Genomic DNA, 23,763 nt, shown 5'->3' on the forward strand with positions numbered 1-23,763 from the left:
CTACAGTTGTCCTTTAACAAACAGTTTCCTTATCCACTTTTCTGATACTGCAGCTGTTCTTTTAGGTTTTGGAGCTCTATATCAATACAATGCTTGGAGCCCCATGCAAAACTCTCAAAGGGGCCCCAGGTAAAACTCTCATCGAGGCCCCAAGCTCCTTAGTTACGCCACTGTGGCATGTGTATACAAGTTTCTAGTCTATCATGCCTATCCTGTGGCTTCACTGCCTAATGAGCCCACAGCCAGCCTGTAACAAGCTGTAGACTGCTGGCTGCCATTGCTGCCGGACCGTTCAGTGCCTACACATTACTGGCAATTGTTTGGTATTAGCGGTGACACCATGTGGCTGGCGGGGGTACTGACCGCTTCTGGGACGGCTGGGCGACCGGCAGAACTTTATCTTCGTAGAAGCGCCTCATTGCAAACCTGTCCAGAGCCTGATCAGCGCTGCGGAGATAGAGCGGAAGGTGTGACAGAGTCAGTAAAAACATCAAATAAAGTCAAAGCTACAAAACATCGATAAAGAATAACAAAATCGGTGGATTGTTCCCCAATCTGTGGCTCCATCTCTATACACTTAGTTCAGTCAAAACCCTGTGCTACCTCTGTCCCCCTCTGTGGCCCCACTTTATTATTACTATTTATATAACGCCAGCATCTTCCGTGGCGCTGTACAACACAATACAAGGTATAGCAATACAATAGAAACAATAGTTACAGTACAAGACAATGGTGGGTTACAAATCAACTACAGGTTTCTATACAGGTTTGGTAGGTGTGCACACACATTGCATAGCATCGTGAGACAAAACGGGGAAGAGAGCCCTGGCCAATCAGCCTTAACCAGCTTAGCGGTATGGAGGAGCTCAGCTCGTCCAGTACCGCCAGGCTGGATATCTCAGCCCCTGGTGCGTTGTTTTTCACAATTTTTTTTAAACACGCAGCTAGCACTTTGCTAGCTGCGGGTTCTACTCGATCGCCGCCGATCCGCCACTACGCGCCGTGAAAGAGGGGGCCCCCCAGACCCATTGCGCAGCCTGGCCAATCACCACCAGGCTGCGCTAAGGGGTGGATCGGGACTCCCCCTGACGTCATGACGTTATTTCGATCGTCGCCATGGCGATGAGGGAAGCCCTAACAGGAAATCTCGTTCAGAGCGGGATTTCCTGTTGGGTATGATTGCGACGATCGGAGGGGTGGGAGGGATAGCGCAGGGAGGGGGGAATCACGTAGCTAGAGCTAGACTAGCTACATGATAAAAAAAAAGTGAAGAAACCCACCCGCGGTCGAGCGCTGCAAAACAAATAAACGCCAGGGTGGTTAAAGTGTACCTGACATGAGAAGCGTCTCAGGTTTTATACTTACCTGGGGCGCTAAGTCCCTCACCGTTTTCCCAGGGTGGCTCCTGTACTCCATACAAGTGCAGAACCCTCTCAGCTGGGAGCACGTTGCCCGGAATGACTCGCCACCCAGGGAGACAGCGGCGGACTGAGCTGCCTCAAAGGGGCTTGAAAAGGACACATCCAAGGAGCGAACAAAAAAAAACCCACATCTACTTACCCGGGGCTTCCTCTGTCTAGCCCCTTCCAGACATCCTGTGCACTCGCCGCAGCTCCGCTCCCCTCTGGGTGCCCGGGGTCCCCTCTGGCGCAAAATGCCCACTGCACCTGCGCGAGCGGCTCTCAGAGTCGCACTGACATCATCCGGAGTGGTCTGCATGGGCGGGCAGTAGTTCTGAGCAGTACAGTCAGGATGACGTCAGTGCGACTCAGAGAGCGCAGGAAGATGCTGACCTGGCGAGGTCGGCATCTGCACCGGAGGGGACCGGGAGCCACCGGAGCTGTGGCGAGGGCACAGGACGGCTGGCAGGGGCTGGAGGAAGCCCCAGGTAAGTAGATTTTTGATTTTTCATTTTCCCTTTAAGGAAGCCCCAGGTAAGTATGGTGCCTGAGATGGCTTTCATCTCAGATTCACTTTAAAGGATACTAGAGCTGAGCTATTTATTAAAAATGGAGGGAGCAGGCATGTATTAGACGCCATCCTCATGCCCACCACTCCCCCCATTCTCTTCCACCCCCCTCCTTTATACCCTAAATTCTCCACCGCAGATCAGTCCAAGTTGCCGGAGTCGGGCGGTAGTGTGCAGGCACGCATAGCCAGGAGTGCTCTGTGCACAACGGCACAATGACGTCATCGTGCACACAAGCAGAGCGCTCCTGGCCTGCACACTGCTGCCCAACTCCGGTGACCTGGACTTAGCTGTGGCGGAGATGGGACAGAGGAGAATGGGGGGGGGGGGGGGACCAGTGGGCATAAGGATGATAACTAATACATGCCTGCTCTCCCGTGTTTAATAAATAGTTCACCTCTGGTATCCTTTAAAGAGAATCTGTACTGTAAAATTCTTACAATAAAAAGCATACCATTCTATTCATTGTGTTCTCCTGTGCCCCTCTGTGCTGTTTCTGCCACTCCCTGCTGTGATCCTGGCTTGTAATTGCCAGTTTTAAGCAGTGTTTACAAACAAAAGACATGGCTGCTAACCAGCATGTGATAGACTGAGAGAAGCTCAGTCTGTGACTCACACAGAGTCTCCAGGGGGCATGGAGAGGGTGTGTATAGCTTCTATCCTATCACAGCAGAGCAGCACATTCCTGCCTGAGTCCGACAAAGCCTTCAGAGGAGAGAAGATTAGATTATATAACAGAGATAATACAGCCACTGTGCAACTAGGAAAGGCTGCAGTAAGACAGACCACATTAAAACAGGTATGGGAACTTCTAGGATAGAAGAAATAAGGCTCAAAATTTTGTTAGAGTCTCTTTAAGGTGGCCATACATCTGTACATTTTGCGGCCGATTGACCCTCCGATTTAACGATTATCATCAAATCAGATTAAAATCGGTGCTGCCATACGCTTGCCTGATCAGTCCATGCTTTTGGAGTGCCGCATGTATTAGCTGTACTGGAAGGACTTGGGAAGTAGTTCAAGTCCGGAAACACAATTAGATGCAATACCTGGCTGATATGTTGCTGTAGTGCATGTATGCCGCGATAACCACTCCGGTGCGACCTCGATTGCCCTGAAATCAAACAGAGAGGTATGGAAATCAGGCATGTTTATAGCCAGAACAGGAAATGGATTATGCAGGTTGTACATAAAGACAGGGATAACTACACATCATAGGGTCCCACAGCAGAACTCTGACAAGACACATAACATTTATATCTCACTTTTCTCCTGACAGACTCAAAGTGCCAGAGCTGCAACCACTATGGGGCGCTCTATAGGCAATAGCAGTATTAGGGAGTCTTGCCCAAGGTCTCCTTACTGAATAGGTGCTGGCTTACAGAATAGGAAGAGCGGAGGTTCAAACGCTGGTCTCCGTGGCCACCACGATCCCCTCTTAACACAATGCCCATCATGACTGCCTCTTCCCAAGTGTGGCCACAACAAGACATGCACTGGAGGGGGAGGGAAGGAGTATCTTGGAGGGAGGATCAGCTTGAGATAAGAAGAATCACACCGACCATCTCTACTCATCACCAGTGTTCTATAGAGTATAGGATGCCCCCTTCTCTGTTTTACAGTTCTATTGTGTAGTATAATTCCATTCCCCAGGTGCCATGTCACCCCATCAACCCTCCCCCATGTGGGCGTCGCTGGGACGATCAGGGGAGGTGATAGAAGCTTGGCTTGGGTACTGCACACAAATTCCCCCACAAGCATAAAGAAGAAAGAGAGAGATGTACAGAGAGTGAGAGAAGGGGAGACAGAGGGGGAGAGAAGAGAAGAAAGTCTGATGAGAGTAAAAGAGAGACATACAGAGAGTGAGGGGAGGAGAGACAGGGAGACACAGGTAGATAGAGACGCAGGCAGTGATCTTGTTATACAGGATACAGCACTGGTCAAGTTTCAGCCGTTTTCGCACGACGTACCTTATTGTGGATGACGACAACATTATGCGGGTCGGCGTTCAGCCAGGTGTCCATAGCCTTACAAATACTGCACACCTTCTCCAGGGCTGGGGCATGGAGGTCCGGCCAGCCAAAGTCCAACACCTGCAGAGAGAAAGGATCATCCCAGAGTCTTACAGAGTCACACAACGCTGAATCCATACACACACTCAGGAAAGGACTGGATCTCCACCTGTCTAGCACAACTATCATTCATTTTAGCCTTGACTTAAAGGACACCCGAGGCGAAAATAAACCAATGAAATAAATGATTGTATCTATCTTCCTTCTCCTAGTTTGCAATAGGCAGTAAAAAGTCTAGAACCGGCCCTGACTGACTGGGGTCCTCCTGCTTATACTCTGCCAGTTGTTGGGGCTGTCTCTAGATGTGATTAGTGGGCACTGACTGGGGTCCTCCTGCCTATACTCTGCCAGTTGTTGGGGCTGTCTCTAGATGTGATTAGTGGGCACTGACTGGGGTCCTCCTGCTTATATTCTGCCAGTTGTTGGGGCGGTCTCTAGATGTGATTAGTGGGCACTGACTGTGGTCCTCCTGCTTATACTCTGCCAGTTGTTGAGGCTGTCTCTAGATGTGATTAGTGCGCACTGACTGGGGTCCTCCTGCCTATACTCTGCCAGTTGTTGGGGCGGTCTCTAGATGTGATTAGTGGGCACTGACTGTGGTCCTCCTGCTTATACTCTGCCAGTTGTTGAGGCTGTCTCTAGATGTGATTAGTGGGCACTGACTGGGGTCCTCCTGCCTATACTCTGCCAGTTGTTGGGGCTGTCTCTAGATGTGATTAGTGGGCACTGACTGGGGTCCTCCTGCCTATACTCTGCCAGTTGTTGGGGCGGTCTCTAGATGTGATTAGTGCGCACTGACTGTGGTCTTCCTGCTTATACTCTGCCAGTTGTTGAGGCTGTCTCTAGATGTGATCAGTGCGCACTGACTGGGGTCCTCCTTCCTATACTCTGCCAGTTGCTGAGGCTGTCTCTAGATGTGATTAGTGGGCACTGACTGGGGTCCTCCTGCCTATACTCTGCCAGTTGTTGGGGCTGTCTCTAGATGTGATTAGTGGGCACTGACTGGGGTCCTCCTGCTTATACTCTGCCAGTTGTTGAGGCTGTCTCTAGATGTGATTAGTGGGCACTGACTGGGGTCCTCCTGCTTATACTCTGCCAGTTGTTGAGGCTGTCTCTAGATGTGATTAGTGGGCACTGACTGGGGTCCTCCTGCCTATACTCTGCCAGTTGTTGAGGCTGTCTCTAGATGTGATTAGTGCGCACTGACTGGGGTCCTCCTGCCTATACTCTGCCAGTTGTTGGGGCGGTCTCTAGATGTGATTAGTGGGCACTGACTGTGGTCCTCCTGCCTATACTCTGCCAGTTGTTGAGGCTGTCTCTAGATGTGATTAGTGGGCACTGACTGGGGTCCTCCTGCTTATACTCTGCCAGTTGTTGAGGCTGTCTCTAGATGTGATTAGTGGGCACTGACTGGGGTCCTCCTGCCTATACTCTGCCAGTTGTTGAGGCTGTCTCTAGATGTGATTAGTGGGCACTGACTGGGGTCCTCCTGCCTATACCCTGCCAGTTGTTGAGGCTGTCTCTAGATGTGATCAGTGCGCACTGACTGGGGTCCTCCTTCCTATACTCTGCCAGTTGCTGAGGCTGTCTCTAGATGTGATTAGTGGGCACTGACTGGGGTCCTCCTGCCTATACTCTGCCAGTTGTTGAGGCTGTCTCTAGATGTGATTAGTGGGCACTGACTGGGGTCCTCCTGCCTATACTCTGCCAGTTGTTGAGGCTGTCTCTAGATGTGATTAGTGGGCACTGACTGGGGTCCTCCTGCCTATACCCTGCCAGTTGTTGAGGCTGTCTCTAGATGTGATCAGTGCGCACTGACTGGGGTCCTCCTTCCTATACTCTGCCAGTTGCTGAGGCTGTCTCTAGATGTGATTAGTGGGCACTGACTGGGGTCCTCCTGCCTATACTCTGCCAGTTGCTGAGGCTGTCTCTAGATGTGATTAGTGGGCGCTGACTGGGGTCCTCCTGCCTATACTCTGCCAGTTGTTGAGGCTGTCTCTAGATGTGATTAGTGGGCACTGACTGGGGTCCTCCTGCCTATACTCTGCTAGTTGTTGGGGCTGTCTCTAGATGTGATTAGTGCGCACTGACTGGGGTCCTCCTGCCTATACTCTGCCAGTTGTTGGGGCTGTCTCTAGATGTGATTAGTGCGCACTGACTGGGGTCCTCCTGCCTATACTCTGCCAGTTGTTGGGGCTGTCTCTAGATGTGATTAGTGGGCACTGACTGTGGTCCTCCTGCCTATACTCTGCCAGTTGTTGGGGCGGTCTCCAGATGTGATTAGTGCGCACTGACTGGGGTCCTCCTGCCTATACTCTGCCAGTTGTTGAGGCTGTCTCTAGATGTGATCAGTGCGCACTGACTGGGGTCCTCCTGCCTATACTCTGCCAGTTGTTGAGGCTGTCTCTAGATGCGATTAGGGCCTGAGGCCACTGACACAGTTGTGTTTGCTTTTCAGTTACACTTCAATGTTAGAGATGCTGAAAAGCGGACAGAAGCGGATACAACTGCGTCAGTAAGCTAAAGCCCTTAGTGGGCAGTGACTGCTGCTCTGTAACAGAGACCTAATTGTTGTAATTGAGCAGATTTGTAATCGGAGGTAAAGAGAATATTTCTGGCCTGTGACGTCAGAGCAGAGTCCAGGCCCCAGCCTCATTTCCTGCCGGGATCTACAGCTGCCTACATCTCAGGAGTCTCGTCCAATCAGAGGCCTCCATCAGGGCTCTCTGCTGTAGGCTAATTGAGGTAATTGGTTGCTCGCACACACCATATAACACAGCTGCCGACGACGCACATCCTTCCTATGGAGGAGGAACTAAAACTACCAGCATGCTCCGACAATTCAACTACTGTAAAGGTGCCCCGTAACAGTACATTATTTTCCTCATATGGGATCATTTTTATCAGAAAACCAGGAATTATGTGGAGAAAATTGACGGGAAATAATTCTATGGTAGAGGTTTCTTTGAAGAGCGAAAGTTTATGGGAGCAATCAAGAATGACCTTCCTATTACTTACGATCCCTGCAAATCTGATCGAATGATCTCAACTGAGGAAAGTATATAATATACTGTAGATGTAAGCATGTGTAACCTGAATTTCATAAGGCCACGTCCTACAACAACCTGGATTCTCATTGACGAACAAAGATGCCCATTAACAGTAAGATTGTAAAGGCCCACTACTGCGAAAAACGGTACAATTTAAAATACACATATATACATAGTTAAGAAGAAATGTACTACTTAGGAACATGGGAGAAAAGTAATTTATAGTGCATTTTACTCATATCACTTACAGTAGGCAGTACAAATCGGACAGGTTTTGGACTAGTGCAACTCCTCATGGGGGATCCCCAGTGTTTTGTATATTTTCAAAAGCACTTACTAAATGGCAGTTGCTGCTAGAATAGTGCGCAAACTGGTGGCCAGCTGGCATTCCTGTATAGATGCATTTCCAGGGAAATCTTTTGAAAAGAATAAAGTAGATACTGAAAATCTAAGAGGAGATGGACTAGTCCAAAACCAGATCAGATTTTCACTGGCCACTGTAAGCAACAGCAACAGAGGGGAAACATAATTCATAGTACATTCCAATCCAGGAGAAATGTAGTTTTTATGAGTAACTGTTACATGTATTTAAATTAAAAAAAATTTCGCGATCGTGATTCTTTAAGAAAAATACGATCCTAAAAAATTGCAAAATTTAAAATTCATACGCATAAAATGTACAGTTAGGCTGGTTACACAACAGGACGTTGCGTTTAGGGGACGTTATAGGGCACATAACGTGCCCCTAACGCAACGCCTGGTGCTCTCTGATGTGGACGTCGGAGTGAGCCGCGTTGTGCAGCTCACTCTGGCGTCAGTGATGCCGTGATGCGTACTCTTGTGCGCATGCGGCATCACGTGGTCCCGCCGGCCAATCGCTGCACAGAGCGGCCGCTCCAGGAAGTAAACACTGCACGTCACAACATGCAGTGCATATTAATTAGCCATGTGCCCGGCCGCTCTCCGCTCCTCCCCAACACTACTGAGCATGTGCAAGCAGTCTAACGCGGCTCTGCCGCTTATAAAGTACTGCATGCAGTACGTTCTGTTATGGCGCAGCGTTACAATGTAACGCAACGTGGGCACTGTGAACAGCCTATTGATTTTTCATTACTGTGCGGTGGGCTGCGTTACAGGCTGCACTAACGTGCACCTGTAACGTCCCACTGTGAAAGCAGCCTTAATCCAGAACAAATTGCACTATAAAAGTATTTTCTCTTATGTCTCTGTCACTCACTGTAGGTAGTTAAAACTTGACAGTTCTGAAAGGTTTTAGACTTGCCCATGACCTCAAGGGGGATTCTCAGGGTTTCTTCATTTTCAACAGCGCTTGCTGAATAGTAGTTGCTAAGCCCAACTGCCAAAACAGTTTGCAAATGAGTAGGGAGGATGTACAAATTCTTTACAGGGGGTGCAACAAATAAAGGAAATGCTGAGAATGCCCTATGAGGAGATGGAAGAATCCAAAATCTGTTTTGTCTGACTTTTACTGCTTACTGTAAGCGGCAGTACATAGGGAAAAAAATAGTGCATTGTATTCTGGGAGAAAAGTACACCTTATATGCATGTGTTTACATGATTTTTAAATCTTGCCGTTTTTCTCGATAGTGGTCCTTTAAGTGAACGATTGGATGGGCCTTATAGATCCGAAACGATTGCATTACCAATCATTTCCTTAAAGGACCACTGTCGCAAAAATCATAAAATTTAAAATACATTTAAACATATACAAATAAGAAGTAAAATGACCCATAAGTTACTGTTCTCCTATGTTGCTGTCACTTACAGTAGGTAGTAGAAATCTGACAGAAGCGACAGGTTTTGGACTAGCCCATCTCCTCATGGGGGATTCTCATCATTGCAACTTGTTTTCATATCATTTGGACGGAATATGATGTTTTCTTTCAATCTGAATGCGCTTTCAAAAATGTGATTGTTCGCTAATAATCCCACCAATTAATGGGCACCTTAACTCAGTTTAATACAAATAACTCCACAACTACCAAAACAGTTCTGCAGCCTAACAACATTAAATATTACCGAATATTAATGACGTTCTTAACTTGCTGGAAACCATGGAAACAATGTAGGGGTAAAGTATAAAAGACTACTAGATTTATCAAAACTTGGTTGTTTTTGTCCCTCTGCACAAAGCAGGAAGCAAAATTTCACACAACACTTTACACCACTGTAGTTTTTCTAGTTTTCCTGCAATGGCTTTTGTGTTATTCAGGAGAGGGATCTTGTGGGCCTGTGTGCATTCCAGCACTGTGTACATGTCAGCTGGTGTGATCACTGCCATATTCAAAGTGACTGTCAACAATACTTTCTGAAAGGATGTTATTTATATGGTGTAATAATGTTGCCATATACTTTTGGAATCCTTACAAACTCTTCGCTCTGCGTCCCACTGGGGACTATTCCTGTTACTTTTAGCTGTTGGTACTATTGTATAAGCTGGACCAACTTAATGTTTTCTTTTAAATGTTTGACGTGTTATTTATTTCAAATTATTGAACCCAAAGCGACTGTCAACAATACTAAGCAGCTATTGCAGTAATCAGGGCCGGATTTACCATAAGGCACTGTAGGCACGTGCCTACAGGCGCTTCACGATGGAAAGGCAGCTCAATCCCTGTTCCCAAGTGCCTCCCTCCTGCCTTACCTATGCAGAGTCCTGAGCTGGGTGTATTTACTCACTCACTTATGAGAGGTTACTCACCCGAGTCTCGGCATTCCACTGACCAGGCCTCTCTTCAGTTGGGGGCACTTCTAGATACTTAAAGAAACACTGAAGCCAGTTTAAAAACGTCTTTTTACCTTTTATTTACGTGAGGCGTGTTTGTCCCTGCTAAAAATGCCGCTATCCCGCAGCAGAACCAGGGGTCTTTACCCCTCAAATCCCCCCTGCAATATCCACGACTTTCTTGGTTGTGGATTTTGAAGCTCATGGAGGCAGAGCTATGAGCCGCAGCTCTGCCTCCATGCACGTCAATCAGCCGCGGATCTCCGCCTCTCCCCCGCCCCTCTCAGTGAAGGAAGACTGAGAGGGGTGGGCGGAGATACGCGCTAATGGACACATGAAGAGGCAGAGCTGCAGCTGAAAGCTCGGCCTCTCACGGAAGCGCTCCCCGCAGTGTGCCCCAGGGGATTTGTGGGTAGACGCGCATGGAGGCAGAGCTGCAGCCGAAAGCTCTGCCTCCATGAGCAGCAAAATCCACGACCAAGAAAGTCGTGGATTTTGCAGGGGGGATTTGGGGGGTAAAGACCCCTCTTTCTGCCGCGGGATAGCGGCATTTTAGCAGGGGCAAACATGCCTCACATAAATAAAAAGTAAAAAGCCATTTTTAAACTGGCTTCAGTGTCTCTTTAATACTAAGCATAGCTCTGGCTACCTAATACTAAGGGGCACCTGTAACTACCTATGATGGGCAAGGGAAGTAAGGGAGAAGTGACAGCTGGGACAGCCAGCACACTTGGGGTGCAGTATGGTGGGGGCTCGTAGGTTCATTGAGGGCGAAGTCTTGGGTGCCAGGACATCTGTGCCTATAGGCTCCAGTGATGTAAATCCAGGCCTGGCAGTAATACTCAAGAGGCCATATGCAATTCCCCTTTTCACCTGTGTTTTACACAACTTGTAAATAAAATGCCTTCTGCACCACCAACAAACAAACAAATACTCAAAATAATTTCGGCACTGCTTTTTCACCTACTTTTTGGTACTCTTTCCAAGTGCTAAAAAGTTAATTTAAATTGAAGATTAAAAAATACCTCCTAGGAGAAAATGTGGATTGCATACGGGCCAAGGAGTCCCAGGGCATTCAGCCGGGCAATCATAGGCATGTGTTTTTTATTTTTTTCAATATACTATAAAAACCAAAATGTGGCTGACTTTTCCAAAAACTGTTTTAGTGTAGGCCACAGTCTAAAACAACAGGACTTCTGAAGATCTTCATTGCAAACAAACGTGTCCTCCAGTAACCTATCACAACGCAGGTCCAACTGGCCTCATTCTGCTGCCCTGCTCCTTACCAAGTTTAAAGCCATCATAATATTAAAATTCCATCTCCCCAGCAAGGTTTTGCTTATGATAATCTACTCCAGAGGTTCTCAAATCCTTTCTGATGGCGTTCCAAATCTCAAGTAACTTTTTTTTTCTGACTCTCCCCTCTAATCTTGGTTTGTGAACATGACCTCATTTGATGAGAACTTGGCCAATGACCTACAACATAAATCTTACCTTGGTATGGAGTTTGCCGATATCATGTCTCCTCTCGGACAGATTAAAGATCTAAACCAAAACGAAAGACACAAGGAAGCCAAGAATTAGACACGGTACGAGAATGTCTCAGGACTTGAGTGGAAAATGCTCTGTAGCGTCTGGCCAGTGGTCACCCACCAAGTAGTTATCTCCATGTTTGGACTTCAGCATATGGGCCACCTCCTTAAGGTTTCTGCAGAAGGTGGCCTCCTCCGTCCCGGTGGAGAAGGTGACACAGATGATCCTCTCGGTGATGTAGGTGAGGTCGAGTTCACAGCTGTCCTCCATGGCGTGAATAAAGCTAAAACTCCTACAAGAATGGACAAAACAAAACATGTAAATGGAAAACGAATATAGACATACAGGTAAATCATGTACTGAATCTGTGCCCCCTGTCACATGATGTGTACAGTAACGCCTCTGCCATAGTCACCTATCCACAACTCTTTTGCTACAAGGCTAAAGACACAAGAGCCCTATGCAATTCACTTTTTCTCCTAGGACAGTGGTTCTCAAACTTTTCACAGTGAGGGCACACTTGAGAACTTCTTTTCAAGGCAACCCTTGGAAAAGCGAAAGCGATTACCGAAATGCATGGTCACCATACTACAAATCAAATATGGCCCAGTAATATGCATTGCAGACACTATTTATTGAACATCCCCCACCCTCTAGTTCATCCTTTCTCAACCTTTCTACCCTGGAGGAACCCTGCTAATAACTTTGGGATATCAGGGACCCCCTGCAAACAAATTTTTGGTCTCGAGGAACCCCTGCATTTATTTTGGAGGCGTGGTCTTTAAAAGTATGTGTGGCTGTTTATTTCACTAACTCCTATTACACTGCCACTCATTATACCATCTCCCGATGCCCCAATTTAGTGCTTCTTGTTGAAGTACCACCTATTATAATGTGCTCTATTATACTTCCCCCACGATGGGGGAAAATGCCAAGGAACCCTTGCAGAGTACTCGAGGAACCCTGGTGTTCCAGGGAACCCTGGTTGAGAAAGCCTGCTCTAGTTATACAGCATCCCAGTTAGACATGCAGTGCCCCCTCCCCCCCCCCAAAAAAAACAAAAAACAACAAAAACAAAACAAAGGCAGTATCCAGTTTTAGTTAGGATGTGTCCCCTTTTAGATCGGAATTAGTCCGGTAAGATTTCTAGTGTCCCCTTTGGGCAGTGTCACTTCTAGGTGGTTCCTGTTGGTCTAGCTGCCCCCCCCCCCCAACCCCCCGCACACACACACACACATACACAAAACATTCTTGGTGGTTTAGCAGTGGTCTAGAAGGGATTGATTTTTAGAACAGTACTGCAAAAATCAAACCCATTACTGATCAGGATCAGATCGGACATATAGGAAATGATAGATTCAACCAGTTAATCTGACAGGAAATTGCATGGTGTGTACCTAGCCTTACGCTGGACATACATGGCTCAATTTTGCAGCTCAAATCTCCCGCTCGATCGTTTCACCGCTCAATTCCGCAGTCGATTCCACACATTTTTTCCTTTTCTATTCACTGCCATTCAGAATCGAGCAGTGAAACAATCGAATGGGAGATCGGACATGTCGGAAATTATCTATCGAGCCATCTTAAAGAGACTCCGTAACAAAAATTGCATCCTGTTTTTTATCATCCGACAAGTTCCAAAAGCTATTCTAATGTGTTCTGGCTTACTGCAGTACTTTCTACTATCACAGTCTCTGTAATAAATCAATGTATCTTTCCCCTATCAGACTTGTCGGCCTGTGTCTGGAAGGCTGCCAAGTTCTTCAGTGTTGTGGTTCTGTGATGCATCTCCCCCCTCCAGGCCCCTCTATGCACACTGCCTGTGTATTATTTAGATTAGGGCAGCTTCTCTCTTCTCTCTTATCTTTTACAAGCTGGATAAATCGTCCTCTGAGCTGGCTGGGCTTTCACATACTTCGGAATTACAGACAAGGGCAAAGCTGTTTGCAGGAAGAAACGAGCAGCCTGAAACTTCAGTGCATGGGGGAAAGAAACACACAAATGATCTCTTGAGATTCAAAAGGAATGCTGTATACAGCCTGCTTGTGTATGGATGTATTTTCTATGTGTGGACATACTGTACATCAACCCACTTCCTGTTTTGGTGGCCATTTTGTTTGTTTATAAACAAACTTTTTAAAACTGTTTTTAACCACTTTTAATGCGGCGAGGAGCGGCGAAATTGTGACAGAGGGTAATAGGAGATGTCACCTAACGCACTGGTATGTTTACTTTTGTGCGATTTTAACAATACAGATTCTCTTTAATGGCTCAAAACTGTGTATTCCCAGCATTATACGTTGGGGATTTCTGGGTGTACACAGCAACTTGTAACTAGACACAATTCAGTTCATTAAAGTCACACTTGCTTTGCAATGTAAAAAGGATGTCTGGATCTAATGACTGTATCAAACAAGGAGGGTAACCACTATCAGGCTCCCTGCACATTGCAAATCAGTTTTGCGATTCCGATTCGCAATTCTGATTTTCCCTGAATGCAATCAACAGAAAAACGGAGGAAAAAACGCAGCATGCAGTAACGATTAAAAATCGGAATCGGAAGTAAAAAACGTTTAAAAATCGGAATCATCGAACGCAGTGTGTGCAGGGAGCCAGCATCAGTAAATGGCCAGGGGACAGTAATGCTAAGCACACAACATTCAATTTCATGTCAGTCCGACGTATTAAACCGATAATTTCTGCATGTCTGATCTGCTCCTGATCGATAACAGGATTAATTTTCCGATCAGTACTGCAAAAAATCAATCCCATTATTGATAGAGAGCAGATCGGACATGACGGCTGGGGTTTTCTTTAACTTCTTCTGGGCCGGTGGCTGCGAACATCTTGGTTCGCCGCCGGCGGCCCGGGGGCCCCACCGGTGCAGAGGCTGACCTCGAGGTCGTCCTCTACTGCATCTGCGCAAGCGCCACTTTCAATCAAGTCTACGTTGTCCGCTGCAGACAACATGCACTTGACTGACAGCGGAGCTCAGTCAGGCGCAGTAAAGGAGATTGCCCTCTGCACCAGCGGCTGCGAGTGGAGATGCTGCGTGGGTCGGCTGCAAGGGGCTGGAGGAAGCCCCAGGTAAGTATATCATGGGGAAGCACAATTTGATTGATGATTCCTTTAAAGAAAACCTGTAACTAAAAAAAGTTCCGCTGGGGGGTACACACCTCGGGTGGGCGAAGCCTCCGGATCCTATCGAGGCTTCCCCTGTCCTCCTGTGCCCCACGGTGGTCTCGCTGTGCCCCTCGGAACAGCGGTGATGTAAATATTTACCTTCCCGGCTCCAGCGCAGGCGCAGTATCGGCTCTCAGCACGGAGATAGGTGGAAATAGCCGATCGCTGTCGGTCCGCTGTACTGCGCAGGCGCAAGTCTCCTGCACCTGCACAGTAGAGCGGACCAGACAGAGATCGGCTATTTCTGTCTATTTCCGTGCGGAGAGCCGCAACAGCGCCACCGGCTGGAGCCAGGGAAGGTAAATAATTCAGTGCTTATTGAGGGAGGATTGCCGGAGACTTCGGGGGAGCCAGCGCTGGACTGCCTGCAGCTACAGGGGAGGGGGAAGTCTCATTGGTACCCTGAGGCTTCCCCCTCCTGAGTTAAATACCCCCCAGGGGATGTTTTTTTCAGTACAGGGTCCCTTTAAGGGGCCAGAGTCTGCTGGTACCCAAGTGGTTAAAGGTTATTACCTAAGCAACTTTTGTTGTTATGTGTTCTGACCTTCTCCATGACTAACAGTGGACCGCATACAGCTGACTATTCAGTGAATGTGAGTCTGCTGCACACAGTCCCCACAGACAAGCTCCGTTCTGCAGGAAACAAAGTGCGTGATGTGGGTGTCACATGTGCTGCCGTGTACATAAACATCCCTGTCTTCTGCCTCTTGTACTCGCTGGGGAGATTTGCATGCTAGATTCTGGCGGATCACATGGGGGGCGAGCAATGCGATCGGCCTCGCCCTGCATACGGCGCGGACGGGGAAGCAGCTGTTTATGCCAAAGGGTGCACATCCCCAACTGTGTTCAAAGTGAAAACTGCCATCATTCCTATTATTTCAACATCGCTGCCAAAAGTACAAGCCGACTTTACAAAGTTTATTTCCAGCGTGCAAATTCTGCCCGACAAGTGCCCCCAGTAAAGTAATCTTATACCATATATAAAAGGTTAGGGTGCATATCTCAGGTCTACCTGTTCAGAAAGCCAGCACCTATTCAGTAAGGAGACCTTGGGCAAGACTCCCTAACACTGCTCCTGGCTATAGAGTGCCCCCTAGTGGCTGCAGCTCTGGCGCTTTAAGTCCACCAGTAGAAAAGCACGATATAAATGTTATTGGTCTTGTCTAAACGCAACAACTAAAACGGAGTGCTTTCAAAGCAAGTCTAATGTATTCATCTCATAATGAAAAAGGCCCTCATATAGAGCCAAAGTTGTCCCGACTGGACTTCTGCAATGCCCTCCTTTCTGGACTTCCTGAGACCAGACTCTGCCGCCTGCCATGCTTTATATACGCTGCCAGGCTCATTCACTCCTCCCACCTCTTCTCTTCCCAAGTCCCCTCACTGGCTCCCCGCCCTCCTCAGTTACATTTACACTGCTCTGTCTGGTATACAAATCCATCCACCATACCTCCCCTTCATACATCTCGAATCTCATCCACAGATACTACCCAAGCTGCTCTCTCTGCTCCTCCAACACTCTACAGATGGCCACCTCACATCCCCTGCACCTTTGAACTTTGTGTTACATTTCAGCCATGGGGTTTATGTTTAGTGTTTCGGGGCTGCAATGGTGTTTTCCTGACCAGTTTCAGTGTTCATTTTCCCACCAATCATTTCAATAACTCCTCCCCCCATAACCTAATACGCCCCTCCTGCAGCTACTGGTAACTCTAGCCTCCCATAGCTTAACACTCCCCTACTGCACCTTACTTTAACCTACCCCCTAACCCAACACTCCCTTTTTGCACCTATTTCTAGCTTCCCTCTTAACCAAACACTCCTCTCCAGCACCTAGCTCTAACCTCCCTCTCCCTAAAACCTAACATTCCCCTCTGCACCTAACGCTAACATCCCCCATAGCTTAACACTTCCCTCCTGCACTTAAATCTAACCACCCCCTCTCCATAATCTAACACTCTCCTCCTGCACCTAACTCTAACCTCACCCATTAACCGGACACTCCCCTTTTGCACCTAACGTTAACCTCCCCCTTCCCATAACCTAATACTCCCCTCCTACACTAATAACCTCCTCCGTAGCTTAACACTCCCCTCCTGCACCTAACTCTGGCCTCACCCATTAACTAAACATTCCCCTCCTGAGCCTAACTCTAACATCCTCCTTAACATAACACTCCCCTCCTGCATCTAACTCTAACTTCCCCCTTATCATCCATGTCCAGCAACTAACTTACATTGTCTTAGTTTCTCCCTTCAGCTACAGCACATGTCCACCCAGAAAAGTTGCTTTTAATAAAGTCTTCTAAAACATTGAATTGATGTAATGAATTAGAAAGAAGAATTAGGAAACAGGTTCCAACCTCACCTTGATGGCCTGCGGCGGGATTGTGTACTTCTGGAGGACTTAGTGGACCCCTGCGGGAGAATAAAGAAACAACCCATAAACATCACTACTACTTATAAGAAAACAAGTCCTGCTTGGGCAAAAAGCACTAACCAATCACGATCCTCCTTCATTGCTGTGCACGCTGCCGGCTAAAAGGTCAGATGCGATTGGTTGCTCTAGTTTGCTGCGTGCAATAAGCCAGTGAATAACAGATCATCAATACACACAGCAGGCATCTATAGAAGGGCGTTTACTAGAAGATACAAAAACCACAAATACCCAGGAAAACCATTTCTAATCAAATGCTGTTCAGGATCATAAAGTCATTACTGCGTTATTCTGAAACTGCAGCAGCAATGTGACACATAGTGACCCGGTCGCTGAAACGCCGCGGGACGCTTGACCTCAGGGATACCAGCGTGACAGTTTATTCCTTAAAGGACCATGAGTGCAAAAAAATTAAAACATTTTTAAAAATATACATATAAGATATACTTTTCGCCCACGTCAAATGCACTATAAATGATCTTTTTCAAGTACACCGGGGGTATCAAACAAATACAAAGTGGGCCGAAATTGAGCTCCGGGACCAAGTCACAGGCCAACCTCCATGTCTAGTGGCCACCTCCCTCCCATATAACGATCCCTGGTGTCTAATGCCACACAGTTCCCTGGTGTTTAGTGGTCCTCCTTCCTCCCCTATACAGTTTCCTGATGTCTAGTGGCCCACTCCTTCCCTTATACAGTTCCCTGGTGTCTAGTGCCCTCATTCCCTCTTCTACACAGTTCCCTGGTGTCTAGTGGCCCCCTTTCCTCTCCTATACAGTTCCCTGGTTTCTAGTGCTGCCCCCCTCCCCATATGGCTTCCCTGGTAATCTAGGGCTTAGACTGGTGGTCAAGAGTGGGCCAAACATGGTGCTAAGTGGGGAAACCACCTGAGGGCCAAATCTGATCGCTCTGAGGACCAGATTTGGCCCACGGGCCGCAGTTTGACATGTATGAAGTAGAGCGTAAAAAACTGACAGATCTGACAGATTTTGGAGTAGTCCATCTCCTCAAGGGGGATTCTAAAGATTTAATTTATACACATACAAATCATGATATCATAAGTTTATTTTAACTTCAGATTCCCTTTAACATGAGGTAGGATCAACACCTTCAAAGGAATATTCCAAAACCTAGAAAAAACAAAGGACGCAGTAGCAGAGCTGGACTATCCACAAGGCATGCTAGGCAGCTGCCTAGGGCCTGGAGAGAGCCTAGGGGCCTGTTGGATGCTAGCCCCACCAAATCTAACTAAAAAAGCCAGGTGACCACCAGCAATGGGCAAAAACTGCTATCTTCCCAGGGCCCCATTACATCTTAATCCTTTTCTACACAGTAGCGTATTAAACATTGGGAGGTCATGTTAGAAATAATCAAAACCATCAGAACCTCAATATTCAATAGCTCTAGTCAAGAAATCTATTGAAAATCGATCAAACCGCAGCGTTGCACCATTTGATGCAGAACAACGCTGTGACCCACTGATCGACCATCGCTCCTGCCCCGCCCTCAATCAACGGAAATTTTTCATCCTGTCTAAGCAATAGTTACAATTCATTTTCAGTCAAAATCAATCGAAAATTGATCAATAAGACATGTTGGGGCAGAGTGATCAAATCTGCATAAAATTGAAAGGGAAAATCGATCAGTGTAACCTCCTTAGCGGTAATCCCGAGCCTGAGTGAGTTATATGCAGGAGATGCTGCAGATCTCTCTGTGGTATGTTTTTTTTCTTGTTTTTAGGGTCTAAGAGCTTGTGAAAAATTGCACGGCTTTTAGATCCCAAATCTGGAAATAATCATAATGTTAGGGAGGTTAACACTTCTAACAACAGTTTGCTATGGAATATGTTGGCACTATAAATCAATAATAATATAATATGGGCACCATTTTTGCTAAACCTTCCCATCAATTTCTCTTAAAGGACAACTCATATGAAAAGAATATGGAGGCTGCCATATTTATTTCCTTTTAGGCAATACCAGTTGCCTGGCTATCCTGCTGATCCTCTGCCTCTAATACTTTTAGCCATAGCCCCTGAACAAGCATGCAGCAGATCAGGTGTTTCTGACATTATTGTCAGATCTGGCAAGATTAGCTGCATGCTTGTTTCTGGTGTGATTCAGGCACCACTGCAGCCAAATGGATCAGCAGGACTGCCAGGCAACTGGTATTGTTTCAAAGGAAATAAATATGGCAGCCTCCATATCCCTCACATATAAACAAGTAGACAAATAATATCCAGAATAGACTTTTTGGGTTGCTTAGGATGAAGGTTTACTCTGATCAATACACAGACAGATTGCTGGGCTGACTCCCTATTCGCCGGTCTGTCCTATGAAAATGGGAGGGTAATGGGAATTGCGCAGATGCGATGCCGCAACGGCCGTTTTGAACGACAATCGTTTGTGCAATCAGTGCGTGTACAATGCCGTCCGACATCACTTAAGGGTCCGGCGTTCAGGATCCTTAAAGACCTCCAATCAATCGCAACGTTATTTTCACTCCCCTGATCATGAAAAGCCCTTCCCTCTTGTGCCGATGCCCCCCTGCCACAACAACTGAAAGCATTGCTATAGCCTGCAGGCTAGAGATGTGTCTGTACAGCACTGTCCCCAGATGAGTGACTATAATTGCATGTGTGTACTTAGCTTTAGGATGAGAAGGCGGTTGGCGGAATTGTACCCTATTTTTCAGCTTGTTGATAGGGAGGCTGAACGGAAACCGAGGAGCGGACGAGCACCATCAAAAAGTAATTGGCTCCCACACACTAATCCCTCCGTACAGCTGCATGCCGGTAAGCTTTGCACTCACGCTTGACCCTCCGAGCTCTATATTCTTCACTGCCTGGCCTCGCTTGGCCTCTACACTTGGGCATCCTATCCATCTTGGATACAGGGTCTGAATATCACTCAATTGTGACTTGGGGAATTTCACCTTCACAGGTTGATCCATTTTTATTTTTGGATCTCTTCCGTTTCACTCTTTTACTTCTACACCGCTACTGGCATACAACTGTATCATCTTCACATACCTTGTAGGTGTTTATAGATATACCATTCAGTATTTATTGTGCAATTGTTGAGGGCATTATTTACATTGTGTGATTTGTTTTTAAATGGTTTTACTGTTGGTATGGTTTAATAAAGGCTATTTTTTGTACTTCAATACTTTGTGGTGCGGTTCATGCAGGGCCAACTCTTTCTCTTTTGTGTTAATTGTTGATAGGGAGGCCTCCGAGAGACAATGGTACAAACTGGAATTATTACTCCAATTATTAGTAGACCCAAGCCAGTTTAAAAACGGACTCTAGGTCTTTTTCATGCCGCCGCCAGTGCGCATGCGCACACTCGCCGTGCATGCTCCTGCACCCGCCTGCCTCGCCGCCTCACTCCCTGGTCCCGTCCAGCTGTCCGTTACTGCGCACATGCGCAGTAGCAAAAAACAGGGACAGCTGGACGCAGCGACACAGGGGTTTTATAGTATAGGATATCAGCAACCGGATAGATACTGAACAATTGACTTGACTGGGCGGCGAAAATCCAGTATGTGTCCAGAGATTTCAAAAAGTAATAAAAAAAAAAACAAACGTCAACCAACTACCTCTGTAGGACATCTCCAGTGGGTTGAGGTCCTGTCTTCAACTCTTGAGGTACACCACGCAACTGGTGAGTTAAGTGGGGCGGCTTTGAAAACATTCTACCATTTTAGCGAGCCAAAAATGCATCAAACTTTTGTTTCTGGGTTTGCTCTCCTCAACTCTAAAGGTCTGTACACACATCCAATTTTTTATCTGCAGATGACTGGCCGGTTTCACCACTTCCCTATAGTATTAAAACTTACCTATACAGTCTGTTCATAGTATTCAACATTGTAGGCCCTTATACCACCTGGCAGTGGCAAAACTGGCCAGTCATCTGCAGATTAAAATTGGATACATGTATGGAGCCTAAAGCCAGGTATACACCATGCAATTTCCAATCAGATAGATGGATCGAATAGATAATTTCCGACTGTCCGATATGATTTCTGATCGTTTTTTCTGATCCATTTGCATAGAAGTGATCAGAAAATTGATCATAAAAACGATCGGAAAGCCAATCGGATCTGTCAGAAATTATCTATCGACCCATCTATCTGATGGGAAATTGCATGGTGTGTACCAGGCTTAAAACTGGCCATACACTGTAAGACGGCCACACAATGTGGCTAACAGATCAATCCTTCTCCGATCTGAATCTGATCAGAGAGGGATCAACCCATACACCCCCCCCCCCCCCACATACACTTTTCAATACTGAGCACAACTTTTCAATACATTTAATCTGCTCAAGTCAATGCAACGCTATAAGCTTCCAATCTTCTGTCACTTCCCTGCTGCAATTAATCGAATAAAGTTTACCACCTGTTTGTAACTTTGATTGAGTTTTCCACGAAACAATCAAAATTACGATCGGCGTGGCTCTTTGCATCACAGATAACCGTCAGATTCAATCAGAGTAATGGATGGTGTTGGCAACAATCGTTGCTAAACATCTAACTACTACTACTAATTTAACTAGCTAAAAATATGTACAACGTCACAATCACACCTGCCTCGTTTACCCCCCCACCCCATAAAGTCGGAGTAACTTACCTGTGAGAAGCTGAACGCTCTCACGAAGCGTCTCCAGGGCTTGAGGGTGGCCATGATGGACGACAAAGACCCCGACTCTAATCTAACTCAGACGGTGATCTGCTGCCTCACCCGCCTACATTACTGTGGCCCAGAGGAGCAGAAGTTATTCCTCCAGTCGGGAAATAAAGTGATTTGTGAACTGCAACCAAGACCAAGGGCACCCCCCCTCCTCCGCCTCTCCGCCAAGGGGTCAGCCACTTATCAGCTGATGTGAGCAGCAGCCACGTTAACCCTGTACAGTGTGGAGAGACTCGCTGCTAACACTCCGGCAGGCTGACAGTATAAACCTGCGTACATTCTAGATATATGTTTGCATATAAACACACGTGTGTGCAGAATAGGTACACCGAGTGGCCAAATCACTAGACACAACCCTTATCTGAAAGTAAACTAGTCCGACAGTGACGTGACAGTGCAGAGTTGCTTATATAAGTAATGCTCAGCTTCGGATGATGTAGTTATCACAGAAGTTAATTTCAAAATGGGTAAGATGAAAGATTTAAAGGAAAACTGTACCAATAGGTATACTGTAAGGAGGCTGCCATATTTGTTTTCCATTTAAGCAATTCCAGTTACCTGGCTATCCTGCTGATCCTCTGCCTCTAATACTTTTAGCCATAGCCCCTGAACAAGCATGCAGCAGATCAGGTGTTTCTGACATTATTGTCAGATCTGACAAGACTAGCTGCATGCTTGTTTCTGGTGTGATTCAGACACTACTGCAGCCAAAGAGATTATCAGGGCTGCCAGGCAACTGGTATTATTTAAAATGAAATAAATATGGCAGCCTCCATATGCCTCTCACTTCAGCTGTCCTTCAAGAACTTCACTTTAATTTTTGTTGCAACCCTATTTGGCCAATAGAAGCAATCTATTATTAGTATTTATATAGCGCTGATATCATATGCAGCGCTGTACACAGTTTATACAGCCTTATCCCTCAGAGGGGCTCACAATCTAATCCCAACCATATTCATGTATCTCTGTATGGCCAATTTAGAGGAAAGCCACTTAACTTGTCTGGATGTTCTTTGTGATGTGGGAGGAAACCGGAGTGCCCGGAGGAAACCCATACAGACACAGGGAGAACATACAAACTTTGTGCAGATGGTACCCTGGCTGGGATTCAAACCGGAGACCCAGCGGTGCAAGACGAAAGTGCTAAGCACGACGCCACCGTGCTGCCATATGCTAAATCATACACTCACTCTTCCCATCATTATTATTACGGTACACTCAGTGGTTGTGCTTCCTTATTGCTCTGCTATCTTACAGTTCCTAATCATTTGCTTTTCCTCTTTATAGTACATTTAAAAATATTTATTGTATTGATGCTTGAGGAAGGGTTCTCTGGTATCCGAAACAGTATGAAGCACTGCTGTATTTGAAACATTGTGTGGCTTTCCTGCGACTCTTTGAACGATTGAAGGACCGGCCATAGATGCTACAGCAATAAGTAATTATAGTGTAGCTGATAAAATAGACATTTGTAATCTCCTCTAGGGTGGACCAGATGCTACTGAGCTTGAAATGGGTGTGCTGATCAGAAGCAGGAAATTTGGGCACCTGCGGCTAATGGGCGATTTGGGCGCCTCATAGGCACTAATGCAAATTTCGGCTAGTGGGTGATCAAAGCAGAAATTTGAAAATTAGAATTTTTTTTTTTTGGTCTTCTGTATTTACAAATTTTTCCTTTTAGGTTTAGGGCTCAGGAAGGTAAGGTTTAGGGTTAGGCATCAGGAAAGGGGGGTTTAGGGGTAGGAGTCAAGAAGGGGTGTTTCAGGGTTAGACATCAGAAGGGGGTTTTAGGGTTAGACATCAGGAAAGGGGGGTTTAGGGGTAGGAGTCAAGAAGGGGGGTTTTAGGGTAAGGTGTCAGGAAGGGAAGGATTAGGCTTAGGTGTCAGGAAGGGGCGTTTAGGGTTAAATGTCAGAGAGGGGGGGTTAGTGTTAGGTGTCTGGAAGGGGGTTTTAGGGTTAGGCGTCAGGAAGGGAAGAGGGGTTTTAGGGTTAGGTGTCAGGAAGTGGGGGGTTAATGATTAGGGCTCAGGAAGGGTTGTTTTAGGGTTAGGCGTCAGGAAGGGGGGGTTTTAGAGTTAG

The 23,763-nt window shown here is 46.7% G+C and overlaps 1 protein-coding gene across 11 annotated transcripts in view; it reads right to left on the reverse strand.

The window, feature by feature from the left end:
* TNS1 (tensin 1) overlaps positions 1–23,763 on the reverse strand; it is a 608,338-nt gene that overhangs the window by 154,791 nt on the left and 429,784 nt on the right. For all 11 annotated transcript variants that reach the window (XM_068246095.1, XM_068246100.1, XM_068246098.1 and 8 more), the window contains 6 exons: positions 16,921–16,970; positions 11,491–11,662; positions 11,332–11,382; positions 3,940–4,062; positions 3,019–3,083; positions 364–447 (listed from right to left, as the gene is read on the reverse strand). In XM_068246095.1, coding sequence (XP_068102196.1) covers positions 364–447; positions 3,019–3,083; positions 3,940–4,062; positions 11,332–11,382; positions 11,491–11,662; positions 16,921–16,970 — 545 coding nt within the window. The remainder of the gene's footprint in view (positions 1–363; positions 448–3,018; positions 3,084–3,939; positions 4,063–11,331; positions 11,383–11,490; positions 11,663–16,920; positions 16,971–23,763) is intronic.

Source organism: Hyperolius riggenbachi, chromosome 7 (assembly GCF_040937935.1).
Source record: "Hyperolius riggenbachi isolate aHypRig1 chromosome 7, aHypRig1.pri, whole genome shotgun sequence".
Taxonomy (NCBI): Eukaryota; Metazoa; Chordata; class Amphibia; order Anura; family Hyperoliidae; genus Hyperolius; species Hyperolius riggenbachi.